The sequence below is a fragment of the Pseudomassariella vexata genome (genome assembly GCF_002105095.1).
Source record: "Pseudomassariella vexata strain CBS 129021 chromosome Unknown BCR38scaffold_29, whole genome shotgun sequence".
NCBI lineage: Eukaryota > Fungi > Ascomycota > Sordariomycetes > Amphisphaeriales > Pseudomassariaceae > Pseudomassariella > Pseudomassariella vexata.
This window is the reverse complement of record NW_024467984.1, coordinates 44,215-58,489: the sequence shown is the minus strand read 5'-3', so window position 1 is coordinate 58,489 and position 14,275 is coordinate 44,215. Positions and strand designations below refer to the sequence as shown.

At 53.1% G+C, this 14,275-nt stretch overlaps 4 protein-coding genes across 4 annotated transcripts; 3 read left to right on the top strand and 1 right to left on the bottom strand.

The window, feature by feature from the left end:
* Nucleotides 1-252: 252 nt before the first annotated feature.
* On the top strand, nucleotides 253-4,457 carry BCR38DRAFT_127127 (uncharacterized protein). Its single transcript, XM_040853523.1, has 2 exons — nucleotides 253-303; nucleotides 447-4,457. The coding sequence occupies exon 2, from the start codon at nucleotides 520-522 to the stop codon at nucleotides 4,129-4,131; it is 3,612 nt and encodes a 1,203-aa protein (XP_040709451.1). The 5' UTR covers nucleotides 253-303; nucleotides 447-519; the 3' UTR covers nucleotides 4,132-4,457.
* A 650-nt stretch (nucleotides 4,458-5,107) lies between these two features.
* BCR38DRAFT_127107 (Sds3-like-domain-containing protein) lies at nucleotides 5,108-7,120 on the top strand. The gene has a single exon (XM_040853522.1). The coding sequence runs from the start codon at nucleotides 5,247-5,249 to the stop codon at nucleotides 6,882-6,884; it is 1,638 nt and encodes a 545-aa protein (XP_040709450.1). The 5' UTR covers nucleotides 5,108-5,246; the 3' UTR covers nucleotides 6,885-7,120.
* Nucleotides 7,121-7,355: 235 nt separating this feature from the next.
* Nucleotides 7,356-8,210, bottom strand: BCR38DRAFT_462073 (uncharacterized protein; the record flags this gene model as incomplete). The annotated part of the gene is made up of 1 exon (XM_040862601.1): nucleotides 7,356-8,210. One exon carries the CDS (start codon nucleotides 8,208-8,210, stop codon nucleotides 7,356-7,358), a length of 855 nt encoding a protein of 284 aa, XP_040709449.1.
* An 893-nt stretch (nucleotides 8,211-9,103) lies between these two features.
* Nucleotides 9,104-14,218, top strand: BCR38DRAFT_491232 (uncharacterized protein; the record flags this gene model as incomplete). The annotated part of the gene is made up of 1 exon (XM_040864636.1): nucleotides 9,104-14,218. The coding sequence occupies one exon, from the start codon at nucleotides 9,104-9,106 to the stop codon at nucleotides 14,216-14,218; it is 5,115 nt and encodes a 1,704-aa protein (XP_040709448.1).
* Between the last annotated feature and the right edge of the window lie 57 nt (nucleotides 14,219-14,275).

Genomic DNA, 14,275 nt, shown 5'->3' with positions numbered 1-14,275 from the left:
GCGGCAACACTTCATTCACATACAGGTCACATCATGATTTTAAGTACAGGCGACGTAGGTATTCTGGAAGCTGGAAGCACCAAAAACCCAGCTACTCCACATGCTGTGGGACACGTTTGAATTCCCAGGTTGACATATTTCAAGCAGATATTTGTACCATCGAGCCTCGCGAGGCAATCCACACCATCGGTTTGCGTAGTCATCACCCCCCAGGCAGACATATAGCCAAGTGAAGGATCAAACCCGCATCGTCCAGATCAGGCCCTATCATCATCACCGCCAAGTGATTTTGATCAGAACCTGGTGAGTTTGGCTTTCATATATACTATCTAGATTCTTAACAACCTCTATCGCCTGCTGGTAACGGAAACATATCGACCAGACTTAATCCATCCTCTCGTACATCAATCTCTCCACTGTCATGTCCAGTCTCTAACATGAAATAGGCCTGGCTGTATAGCACAGCGTCAACGCCACAAATTCACAAATAACCTCTTGGGTTGACAACAGTTGCCAATCATGACTTCAAGAACCAGGGAGTACCGCACCAGTTACCAAGCAGACCTGTCATCTGTTATTGACAATGGCATTCGGGGTGTCTCCCACCTAAGAGTCGAGGATGACGGAGAGTTCATTTTCAGATTCAACGACACCCGCCTCCCGTCATCTCACCTAGACATTCGTTTCATCCCTGAAGAATGGTCCAGCTACCCTAACGGCCATTACTTCACCATCTATGCCGTCAACGATGTCCCTGCTCCTATTTCGAAACCGCTAGAGGATTTCGTGCCGGTCTCAGCGGGATTGAGGGTTTCCGAGGCCATCGCAGGTGTCTGTTACAAGCTCAGCGATGTGCTCAAAAGGTCTGCCTCCACTTCGGATGACGAAGATACAATCATAACCGATGTGGACGAAGAGGATGGCGAAGCCGCAAGTGATGAGGACAACGAAGAATTCGAAGATTTTGAATTCAACGAAGATAACGACGACATATTCGGATTGGCTGCTGCGCAAGATGAGCGGCCGGCCACCGATATACTGCGTCAAAAGAAAATCAAACCAGACATCGTCAGTCGAATTCGTCGTGACTTCCGTGCTGTTCGTAAGGCCGGCTTCAAAGTGGGACGGCTATGTGGCTTTGATGTGGCTACCGAGTATAGCATTGTCTCTTTATCAGTACGCGTCGACAAACTGTGTTTGTCCGCAGAAACCCTTCAGGCTTGGGACCTCAGCTCAAACGGCTTCGTCGTTCTTCTGATCCGATACGAGGGAGACTACTCGACAACGGAAGAAGCTCTCGATCGGGCTTCGGGGCAATCCAACCTCTCCTTCCGCCTCCGCAAGTGCTCTGCATACAAGCCGACAATCGACCAGGCTGTCCGAGCATTCACATCAGAAACCGCTGCCAACGTCCAAACGAGCGATTCTCAAGCAAGTACAGGTGATGTCGGTCTTAGCCTGCTGGGCATAGGTGAAACTATCGACCAATTCATGGGCTCTGATTTCATTTCTATGCTCAAACTGAAGCTGACTCTTGCCTTGTCCTGGGACGCGGCCAAGAAAAGACTTGCAAGCATGCTGAACAATTCGTCACATGTCGTGCAACAGTCAGGGGGGGATCACGAACAAGCCAATGATCACGAGAAGCTTCCTAGTTTTCTTGCTCGACATCACGCCCATGAAGACGGTGAGAAGTCGCTGCCCCTCATTGCTGCCCAATTCGCCATGCGATACTTCGTCCGATGTATGGATTACTGCATGGTTTGTCACCAGCTGATCGAGGGCAACTTTGAGGCGCTGAAGCCTTATGTCTGCGGCAATGCGCTTTGTCTCTTCCAGTACATGAATATGGGCTGTGGGCCTAGCATCGATCACGAAATCATCAGCCAGCCTAACGTGGTCGACCTTCTCATCAGCTTCTGCTATGCATCTCTGAAGCGCCCCGGTGATCGACAGAAAGAAAGCGGCATACGTGAATTTCCAACGGGAATCCACTTACAAGTGCCGAATATTCGTCGAGCCGAGACTTCTCTCGCTCGACCTGGCACATGCCTTCGTATTGGGCCGATTGTCTTAATCGACCCTTTGAAAGTACAATTCGACAGGCAGGCGAGCACTGTCGTGGTTGATGTATTTGATACTGCCAAGGTCAGAGAGGGACAGTGGGTTGCTGTTGTAACTTCGTCGTCTAACGGTCAGCCTACAAGCAGCGCTGGAGTGGCCGGTGGAGTTCACATCGCCCATCATGCTCGAATCGAAGGAATTATTGGCTGCACGCTCACATTGCGAGTGGTATCACGGCATGTTTTGCCGTCACAATCATCCCCCGGACAACTAGCTCCAGTTGAGCGCCTTGACATTGAATCGATACCCGGAGCTGCTGATACTGGATCCATGACAGCTAATATGGTTTTTTATAACCAGAACCTAGACGACATTTCCGATGTCAGAGACAAGGCCTTTTCCATGACTATACTCTTGTCGACTGTCCCCCCGATCGCCACCATGAGAGCACATCTGATGACCGACCGTAGTCGTCAGATTGAACGATGGAAAGGACTTAGTCCTTCGGCTGCGAAGCTCTTGAGGTGGATCATCGCTTCGAACCGCTCTTACATTGTGCAAGTCGGGGAATGCCCGGGACCAGATGCGCAAAGCGAGCTCAATTTAAGCCGGCAAGACGAGAAGATATCTGGCGTTGATGGATGGGTCCAGTTCAGATTTGCACAAGGATCTCCAGAGAAGGAAATGCTGTTTCAGGAAGCATTGAAGCACGTCGGCACGCCGCAACGAACCCTTGTGGCTTGGCACGGTAGTCCTCTTTACAACTGGCATAGCATCATCCGCCAGGGTTTGGATTTCAAATATATTCACCACGGGCGCGCTTACGGACACGGAGTCTATTTCGCCAAAGACTTTAACACCAGCGCTCTCAGCTACACAGGTAGTGCGCATACTTACAGCTCCGGCTCCACTGGGGATATTGTGTGGCCTAATTCCGCACTCGGCATTAGTGCTGCGTTGAGTCTCAACGAGTTGATCAACAAACCTGGCCAGTTTACCAGCGCTCAGCATTTTTTTGTGGTACAGCACATTCACTGGATTCAGTGCCGGTACCTCTTTGTCAAAACAACGAGATCGACAGCCATGAGCCCGTCTGACATCAATGCTCACACCCCTGGGTCTGCCAATACTGCCCCGATTCGAAGAACAGACCCCGAATTCGTGCAAGATCCTGCACATGTGGCGACAGGACCCAGCGGGCCCATATTCATTCCACGAAAAGCCATCCCATCAGCCCAAGTATCAAAGCAGCCTGTCGAGCTGAAGCAGGAAGCGGTGGGGCACTCGGGAAATAGTGGTGATGAGGATGAATCAGATCTTGAGTTCCTCTCCTCGGAGGGAGAAGATCAGCTGACAACACCAAGATTGAATACACCTTACAGCCTGTCTGAGCATCAGACGGACTTTCGCCCTGGCGCTCTGGATCTTTCTACTTTGCCTCAGCTCAACCCCCCCTCGTATGCCACAGATAATGCCCAGAAGATTATTGGGAAGGAGATTGCAAAATTACAGAAAATCCAGTCACAAACGCGCATTCATGAGCTTGGTTGGTTCATCGACTTCGAGAAGATTACCAACATGTTCCGTTGGATCGTTGAGTTGCACTCGTTTGACCCAAAGCTGCCACTTGCACAGGACATGAAGAAGGTCGGGGTGAAAAGCATCGTGCTGGAAATCCGCTTTGGCCGAGATTATCCTCTATCGCCGCCCTTTGTGCGAGTTATCCGGCCGCGCTTCCTCCCGTTCATGCAGGGCGGTGGTGGGCACGTTACTGCGGGAGGGGCCATGTGTATGGAACTTTTGACGAATTCGGGTTGGTCACCGGTCAGCAGCTTGGAAGGTGTTTTATTGCAAGTCCGTATGGCGATGTCGAGCACTGATCCCAAGCCCGCGCGACTGGAGAATAGTGAGCATGCCAATCGCATGGATTACGGAATTGGCGAAGCCTTTGAGGCCTTTACCCGTGCTGCGAATGTCCATGGCTGGAAGGTATCGGACGACTTGAGAGAGAGCACGGTGGACATGGTGGAGTTGGCCCTTACCGCAGTCGACTTTCCCAAGCAATGAGAAGCAGAAGGACGAAAATGAATGGACGAGGATACGATGATTGAGGGCAAATGCCTCTGCACATCAGCCCGAAATATGCACATCTGGCACTTGCATAATAAACCACATACAGAATCGATGGATAGCTTGCCACTGGCGACCTGCTAAACGACGCTTGGTCCTCGTGATTGCCGACTGACTGACTGACTGACTGACTGACTGCGATGTAAAACTTTTGAAACATTTACCTCTTGGTAGGCCATGGACATGAATGCAGCTAGTGCTGATCACGAGGATGCTATTTTGAGAGGGTTGAAACGACCATGACGATGCACGCTAGAACCTGTGACTATAGTTATACTCGTTTATACTCGTATGTACTTACATTTGTGCGCTGCTGTTATAGCCAATTTGCCACACAATCGGATGTATTAGGGTTTTTTGAGCTTGATGATTGAAAATTTAAAGTATGATAATTGTAGCTGGATGATATTAGTCACGCCTTGATGCTTTTGTTGACATATGAATCTTATCACTCATTCACTGAGTGTGATGGATTGTGGTAGGTTGATTGCTGTTGTGCCTGGATATGGGAGCTGCAGGGGTACGTCAACCAATCATAGTAGGTGTCGGGATTACGGAGAAAGACTTATTGCCGCAAGAAGGCTGAAATGAGAACTGCGAAAAAGTGGGTCCCAAGTCCCAAGTCGGACAGGGCTTGTAACTCTAGAATAGTTCGGCTTCTGACCTCTTCTGTACGGTTGAAGCGCCCTGGCCTTGCATTGCTCAAACAATCAAATCATCCTCTCCAGGGCTTTAACCGACACCACAACAATACTATTCTCTCGGAACAATAGCAAGAGCTGGCCTGGAATAGCTCCTTACACTAAGTGACGACAACTCAGTCACAACTCAGTCTAGCGACATACACCAGACACTCTATCCTGGCGTCTCTTGGTTACTCTGCCTCGACTATCCCACTGAACATCTTGGTTTTATTAAACGTTCAACATATTTTTCCTGTTCCATTGGGCGCAACTACTCCTCCGTCAAACCACAGTTCGGGGTGCGGTCGAGGCGACTTGGCAACCCATTGACGATTATTCTCCAGTCACCAACACATCACAGAACACACCATGGCGACGGCTGAGACGGCGCAGGCTTTGAAGCTGACCAGAGGACAGTCGCCGCCTCAATCGAAGCGCGACAAGAAAAGACAGCAGTTGAGCGATAAGTTGGCAGTTCTCTCGGATCAATTCAGCCGCGATCGTGACCGTCACTACCGGGAAGAACTCCAAAAGATCCAAGTCGACGTCAACCTTGTTTCACGAGTCGACCCCTACGCCGACCGTCCCCTGGACGTGATCGAGCGCGAGTACCGAGAGCTCTCGCAAGCCACTGCGAATGGTGGCGACCGACCCAACCGCAGCCTTCTCGAGATGGCTGGCCCCAGTTTCCAGGATTGGGCACACCAAGTTGAGGATCTCGTGGAACATCGTGATTACGAGATGACAACCCACAAGTTTGAGTACGAGCGAAAGATGCAAGAGCACTACAACACCCATGCCTACAAGATCGAAGTCGCAAAGCGGGAACACAAGGCTCTGTCGAGCACGCTCAAGGATCGGTTGATCAACACCATCACATCTAAGAAGTTTCGCTTGAGCAAAGAGAAGGAGGCTCTCGAGATCAACGACAGCTCGGCTCTGCTCCTCCACCCCAACCAGTTCAGTCTGACGAACCCCGCAAGCCCGGGCGGTACACATGGAAAGCGAACAACTCGACTGCGTAGAGAGATGGAGGAGATGCCCGGCTTCTCCGAGAACAAGAAGAGAAAGCGAAATGGCGTTGACGACGACGGCTCTCCGGCCCCCATGCGCAGAGCACTCGACACCTCCAACACCACGCCCCTCTGGCAGAACGATAGAATCCGAGCCATGCGCAAGGAAACGGGCCCTGTCTACAGCATTGACAAGCTGTTTACAGACAAGGAACTCTCCATGACTTACAACACAGCTGCTGTTGCGGCTCACAAGCACCTACTCACCCGCCGGGATGCCAACGGCAATGTGATCCCGTCCCCTGATGAGAGCGAAACAGGAAATGGCGAGGCCAATGAGGAGGACAAAGACGATGATCTATCGGCACCTACCATGGAACGCCAGCCGTCGCACGCAACCCGCAGCACGCGCGGCGGCCAGAACAACACGCAGAACTTCTATGACGACAAGGTGCTGGGCATGGAAGCCCTGGCTAATTTCGAGCATGCTGGTAATCTGGATCGAATGTGTACGCAGGAACCCAAGTTGCCGCCCCTCATCCACTCCCAATACTCCAAGGCGTACGTAAAGTCGGAGTCCAACACCCCCACATCCTTATCACAGGACGATGCACAGCACGATCTCATGGTCATGAGGGTCTTCAAGCTCCATCAACGAGACCACGGTGTTGGCTCAAACCTGGAGGTACCTCATGGAGGACGCAGCCTGCTGGAGGCCATGGCGCAGCCGCGGCGGCCTGGCAGATACGTTGCCTACATCCAAGGCCAGAGACCTTCTGTCGACCGGCTATCAGAACAGCTCGGCGTACCTAATGGCACGCTACGGGAGGAACCAGGAGGTGTTCTGAGCGCCTTGGCTGGAGTTCCTGGTGTTGCTGCTGCAGGTGCCAACCACTCGTCACCTTCAGCGCCGCCCATGAGCCGGCAAAGTTCCTTTGGAGGTGGAGCCGCCATGACAAGGACTAGCAGTGGCCGGGGTCGACGAAGGGGGTAATGGGCTAACGACGTGATGACATGGTACTGTTTGCTTGATTTGAAGAGCGGAACAACCCGTTCTACTACGCGGTGTCAAGGATGCTACCCCACCAGAACTGCTTGACTCTCTCCTAGCGTTTGGGTTGCCAGGAAAGGCTCATTACAAGAGGAATGGCCAAGCGGACGGACGCTTTACATGGCAGGTTTGCTTAGTGTTTCATGATATCCCGGCTGGAGCCTAACAGCGCAGCCTCGCAAATCTTTTGATTGCATGCATCGGATACAGCAAAGGCATCCGTAACATGTCAGTAGTCGCATTTAGCAGCTATTATGAAACAAATTGGCATTACACAGTAAAAGTACTTGATCCAATGCTTGGATCCTGTCAAAGCAGTGGTTATGTGATCATGATCCCACCTATGAGCTGAAGTGAAGAATGTAAATGCCCACGACTTAGCGCAATGAACCTATGCCTGCCGCCCTTACGGCCTCACGGCCCAAACACCAGAGCCCGAACTTCGATACTTTCCCTCCCTTCAGCATCTTGCCTCGTCCTCGGGTCATCAAAGGCCGTATGCGGCACCCTTCCCCCCTTGACCCCACTCCCCTCCTTACGCCCCTCGCTGTCAAAACACTCCAGCAGCAACCTCTCATCTCCCGCCATCCCGCTCCAGTAATGCCACCTCTGCTCCGAACTATAGGAAATGGCGGCAGTCTGCCCCGTATACCCATTCGGATAAATATGATCGACCGGGATAGCGTCTTCATCAGCAAAACTCGCCGACGATGCAAACGCCAAAGGGTTTGCTTCGACGGGGTCTTTGTTCAGAGTTCGCCATACGTTCACAATACGGTACCGGCCCTTGAGAAGCTTCTCGGCATCCTCTCCCATGTGGCGCCGCACGCGCTGCGGCGCAGATTTGGGCGTCTGGTCAATGTGCGTGTATAACACTGGGGCGCGTTTGGAGTCCGGATTGGAGCGGCGGATCGTGTGGTCGAAGATGAATACGCGCGTGCTTCCCGGGATGTGATCTAGCAGAAGTTTTTCGACTTCCGGGTAGTATTTTTGCTGGATGGAGACGTCGTCCTCGAAGGCGGTTTCCTTTGATGGAGGGACGGAGGAAATAGCTTGGAAGGCGTCGTGGTCGAGGGTGTAGGAGGATTCGTGGCCGCGGATGTCAGTTAGCTGGACGGCTTGTGGGTTCACAATTAGGTTACGCTTGGGTTGGCCGACTGCGGGTTCCTCGACGTAATTTATGGCTTTTTCACCTGCCGGGGGCGGGTGGGAGAAGTTGAGGGTTGTGGTTACGGGCCCGCGGGGGATAGAGGATGGAGAGATAACCATCGTACCGGGTTTGAGTTTGAGTATGCCTTGTTGGGTGAGGTGAGGGAGAGCCGGTAGGATATGAGGGTATAGAGGAGAGAGCTCTAAACTTGTCACTTTAAGACCAATGGTGGACTATGAGGTTCGAAACAGCCAAATACTTGTTCGGCTTTTATACCATCTCAAGTCTTGCTAGATTTCAAATCAAAGAACCTACGGAGAAATTCGTGAATGTCGGTTGGGTATATTTTGCATTGGAGGTGGTCACTGGTAATCACGCCATCCCATTCGTGCGACAACTAGGTCATTATGGTTGGAAAGTGCAGTGACGCGGCTGGTCCGGGGGGTGCAGAGAACATGACTTGGCTCATCTCATGTAATCAACTTTCAAGAGCGACATTTCCAATCCAGTTATGCGAGTTCTGTTGCCTACCAGAGGCCAGTGCAAGTATTCCCGAGGCTGGGTTTCGGGAAGCCTCAGGATGACTCGAGTCCCCCTGTCTTTAGAGACTTTACTAATCGTGGCAAAATGCGGGGGATCATTGCCCCTCTTAATTGGACCGAGCGGTTCACAATATCAAATTTGGGGTCCGGACTCTGCCCCACCTAATTCGGCTCGGTTGGCCTGATCTTTTTCCCAGAGGTCACACTAGACCAGATTAGATGGTGAGTAAACAACAATTGGCCGCAACTGTGCCTCGCCGTAGTATCTCGATACCTCGATACCTACCTACTTACGATTACACGTGTACGTATATCCCTTTGCGACGTACACTCTGTTGGAATTTAATGCGCTCGCGCTGCATTGCCACCCTGCATGCACTCTCGGATTATCCCCATTGTCAACTTCCGATAGTTCCCCCCCGTCTCACGTCGGTCGGTCGGTCGCGCGCATCGCCAAAACCTAACATACGATGGCGAGCTTCATCGACCTCATGTCGTCGCCAGACCCCCTGATAGACGAAGAGATACCGAGCTCCATGCGCCGATCCACCCGCCGTACAGCCAACAGCTCGGCACGTTCGCAATACTCGTCACTGTTCGTGCCGGAGACCACACCCCGGACCCGCGTTTCGTCCACCGGCAAGTCGCCCCGGAAACAGACGTTTGAGCTTGATGTCGGCAATGAGCTGGCGCCGCAGAGGATACTCGTTACCGTCGAAGCCGAAGATTTTGCCAAGAGCCAGGGCGCCACAAGCCGCCGTCTCTTTACTTCGTCACCATCGCGCAGCGTTAGCCGCAGGAGGGAAACGGGTACGACAACAACAACAACAACAACAGTTCCGCTACGAGGCTTGACAGACGATGAAGGGGGTGATAATGGTGAGGAGGCACCGACACCGCGACGCCGTGGACGTCCGCCGGGGAGCAAAAATGCGACGCCAAATCCTAGGGGGAAGAAGCGTGCGGGCACCCCCATGCGCAAGACTCCGGCACAAAGACAACAGCGCCACGGCGATGCTGAGTCCGAGGCCAGCATTTTCGGCGATGCGCTGATGGAGACGGATGGGAATGTTGGTACGGAGGCTATGTCCAAGCTCAAGAGCACGGCGAAAAGACCCAAGAAAGCAGCCACTCCGGTGGTGCCATCGAGTCAGCCGACTGGGAGGAAACGAGGACGACCGAGGAAGGCGTCGATGCCCCAAGAGGTGGCCATTCTGACGGATGCTATCAGCGAAGCTGAAGATAAAGGCGTGGGTCCGAATATGTTGCAGGAGCAAACGGGCGGCGAAGGACCTTCTGAGGCTAGCACTACAAGAACTAAACGGCCCGAAGGTGAAACCCATGCGACAGAGGAAATGGATGCTCCTACGTTACCATCCTTTGATTCACCGCCACAGCCGGACATCAATTACACCTTTACAGAACATGACGGACAGCGACCAGAATCCGGGCAAGAACCTGAGCCGAACGAAGCATCGGGGCATGAGGCTCGGTGGGACGGTGGAGACGCAGATTTGTTCGAGGATTTTATGACGGAGCCTCACAGTGACCTGGAATCCTTATCGGGCCAAGCTAGAGAAGGGACTTACAATGGTCAAGATAATAATACTCTGGATCATGCCTCGGACTTCAGTATGATTGCAGTCGAGTCTCTACCATCCTTTCAAGCTTCATTTCAGAGCAACCAGAGTGGTCTCATTCCGGGCTACCACGATGCCGACAACGCCGGGGATGAGACGAATATGATGATAAATCAGACTATGGCATCTTTGAGAAACAGCACCCATAGCCAGTCAGAAATGAGAGCAAGTACCCAGAGCCAATCAGCCCTCAGAAGCAGCACTCGGAGCCAATCAGGCCAGGAGACGGGAGACACAGTTAGCAGAGGGCGAATACCAGCGTACCAAAGCTCTCCCATGCTACCAGGGAACATGGCCGCGCCAGACTCGGTTGTGTCAAGTCGTCAAGCATGGTCGAGAAGTCCATCACGAAGTCCAAGAAGGCAAAAGCAAACGCCCTTGCCATTGAGCAGACAAGTGTTCGTTAGCAAAGCACCCGCCACAGACCCTCGAACAGAGGACTCCTTTTCGAGTGTTCCGGACAGCGTCCTCAAGGCAGCTACACCCCGAAGATTGACAATGAAGCCCACAGACCCCACTACGGAAAACAAGGACACCAGCATGTACGACGACTCTTTTTCAGAAATACCGGATGAGGTGCTCGAGGCAGCTACCCCTCGACCACGTCCACGCCCGGCAATCCAGCAACTATCAAGCCAAGACGAAAGTCCTGCTAGCTCAACAGCTGGAAGAGAAGCTACATCGGCCAGTAAGACAGCCAACTCGTTCGGATCTAGTAGACTACCCACTCCTGACGATACGTCCTCTTCGGCCGCAGGTTCTAAGAACACCACCCAAGACGGCATGACGCAACATGTGGACGAATCACAAGCAGCTATTCCAAACACATCTGATCTTAATATCCGGTCATCCCCGCCGGCAATCAAGCAAACCATTTCTAAACCCATACAAACAGAGCAAGACCTGGCAGGGACTCCGTCGCCTCCTGCCTCATCTCCCCCCCTACCTGCTGCCAGATCAGAATCTCCAGACCTAGCACAAGCCCAAGGTCCGCTGCTCCAGCCGCCGGCGCCTGTCAGACGCCCAACTCTGTCCCCGATTGTCCGGGTGGGCAGAACACTACAAAGCGTCATGACGGACCGATCGTCTCCTGACGGCCGTGAGAGCAGCTTGGGAAGTCCGTTTCGAGGATCATCAGTGGTCAACGAGTCGCGCCAATCCTCGGTTGCTAAATCACCAAACAGCGATGGTCAAACCTTGTTGTCCCAAAATGGCACCCACTCGACCTTCAATGCCATAGCGTCATTTGCGCAAAGCATCAAATCCAACTTTAGCCAAAGCCAAAGCCAACTACAAGCAACTGGTCCTCGTGACATACTAGGCAATGTGGAGGATCCCTTCGGCCCGGACATGCATGGCCATTCCCAAACGGAATCGTTGCGAATGTCGGCTTATGACCAAAGAAACCAGGGCGAGACTCCTCGACCTGGACAGCCAATCAAGTTTCCTTTGGTGACGAGTTCTACCAGAGCTGCGCCGGCGACAAGTGATGATATGGGCTCTGCGGCGAACGAGAGTAGTCCGGCGCAACAGAAGGGGAGGCGCTTGTCCATATCAAGACCTTTTCATTCCATAAACTCGAGTCTCTTTGGTACTCGAGGATCCAATGGTACCCAAGTTATGGACTTTGGGGTTGCAGAGGACTCACAGGGAGCGCAGCATATCGAGGAGCGAGGGGATCCCGAGACGAACATGGAGGATGCGAATGATCTAGAGAGACAAGACGAAGTTGCGTATGAAGCTGAAGATGACAGCGGCAACCGGTCTGATGACGAGGGAGAAGAAGAAGAGGTCGACCTTTGGGATATTGAAGCTTCCCGGTCGACGCCTCGGCCTGCCGAAGTTGTTCGGGCGGAAGCACAAGCCCGCAGGCAGTCGCAAGGTAAACCGCAAGGACAAGTGCAGACAAAAGTACCCCCTCCGCGCCGCAGCAAACTTCCGAGCCCCTGGAGAAAGAGCACGAGACGTCTGATTTACCAAGACGAAGTTCGGAGCCCTGCCCAGATCGAGATCGAGGCTGAATACAGTCCTGAAAGCGTGGGTGACGACGAGTTTTTCTTGCTGAAGGAAATCGCCAACCCCACTGCTCAACCGAAGGCACAGGAAGCCATGGAGGCTGCGCGGGCGGCTGAGTATGAACCTGAGGACTATCCAATAGAAGCTCGGCATGATGAAGAGATCCCTGAATCTGAGGGCCATGAAATGGTGCATCAACAGGAGGAGGATATCCCCGAACCTGCGGACTATAGAACCGCAGTTGAGCAAGATGAGGATACCCCTGAACCTGCGGACTATGGAATCGCAGTTGAGCAAGATGAGGATACCCCTGAACCTGAGAATTATTCCAAGGTATATGAACAGTATGATGTCATGCCCGAACCTAAGGATCATCCCATGCCACATCAGCAGGATGACGACTTGCCCGGATTTGAAGATCACCTCATGTCACCTCAGCAGGATGACATCCCCGAACCCGAAAATTATTCCAAAGTGTCTCGGCATCAGGACCGGGCAAAGCCGCAGCAGGAAGCCCGCGAGAGAAGTGATATTACCCAGTATTCCATGCTATCAGAACGGGAGGGAGACACTGAGGAATACTCCATGGTGCCGAAGCAGAAGGAAAAGGTACCAACAACACAAGAGAAGCCGGCGTCGGCTAAGTCAAGATTCAGCGCCTTCAACATCCTGTCCTTCTTCTCCTCACCCGCACCTTTGCCACAAGGCAATGGTGAAAACGCGCCCAAGGCCGTCGCAAAACCTACACCTCGGACTCGGCCAGCACAGAACACTGAGGAACCGCGATCGGTACTACGAGCTCCCGGCCTCTTTCCATCCATTCCCCAGAAGTTCTTCAATCCCAGCCCGGAGCGCCGCGTTGACCTGTTCTCTCCTGGCAGTGCTCTCAAGTCAAACGACACAGTTGCAGACACATACGCACCGTCGCCCTCTACCCCAGAGCGGCAGGAATTCCCTCACATCCCCCAGAAACAAAACTTCACGCCGCTGTCGCGCCAATCGCGCAACACGGCTTCACTTTTCACACCTAGTAGGCAGACAACGCCCGTCAGTCCGGAGAAACCAAGTTACGATGATGACATGCACCAACCACATGGCGACCAGAATATTGGCGAGTCATCCATCCTGAGCGTCGAATCGGAGTATGAGCGCTTACCGCCGCGCGCCAAACCATCCAAGTGGGACAGGACTCTTTCCCCAACCAAGTCGTGCATGCGCTCGCCCTTGAAGCCGCGCACTCCTGGCCGCGTCGTCGAGTTCTCGGCTGCCACGCTAAACCCCCTGGCACAGGCTCAAATGCGGACTGAGCAGCGAAACGTCCCGAGTTTGTCTCTGGGTAATCGCACATTGTCGCAGAATCAACCACTGCTGTTGCCCGTCGTGCATGAGGACCAAAACAAAGAAAAAGAGAAGCGGGGTGGGACTGAGAGCCGTCTCTCCATCTCCAACTCATCCAACTCATCCAATTCATCCACTACTGACTTCACCTCTGCCCCCCCTTCTTCGGCCCCGAGTCGCAACACCCGACCCAAACCCTCTACCTCCTCCACTTCCACATCGAATTCCAAATCCTCCACCTCATCTTTCCTCAGCCCAACAACTTGGAGAAAACAGCATTGGGTCCGACTTGACGAGATGTTACAGCTCCGGCGCCGTGACCCCCTGCTCTTCCAGCAGCGCTGCCCCCTACCCACGAAGGACAAGCGCCGGACCCAGGCCATCCTGGGGAAAGAGGTCAGCGCCCAGGGCGAGCGCATGATCCTCGAGCCCTGGCACCTCGATATCGTCGAGGCGTTTCGGTTCGAGGTCGGCGGGTGGGACGAAAGAGTATTGGCGAAGAGATTGTTTGCGCTTGTGGTCGGGGAGGAGAGGAGACGGAAGGGGATTATTAAGGGTGGGGAGAGGAAGAAGCTGCAGCAGCAGCAGTAGTAGTAGTAGTAGTTGCGATTACATGAAGGAAATAACAAAAGAAAGAACGAAGAAACA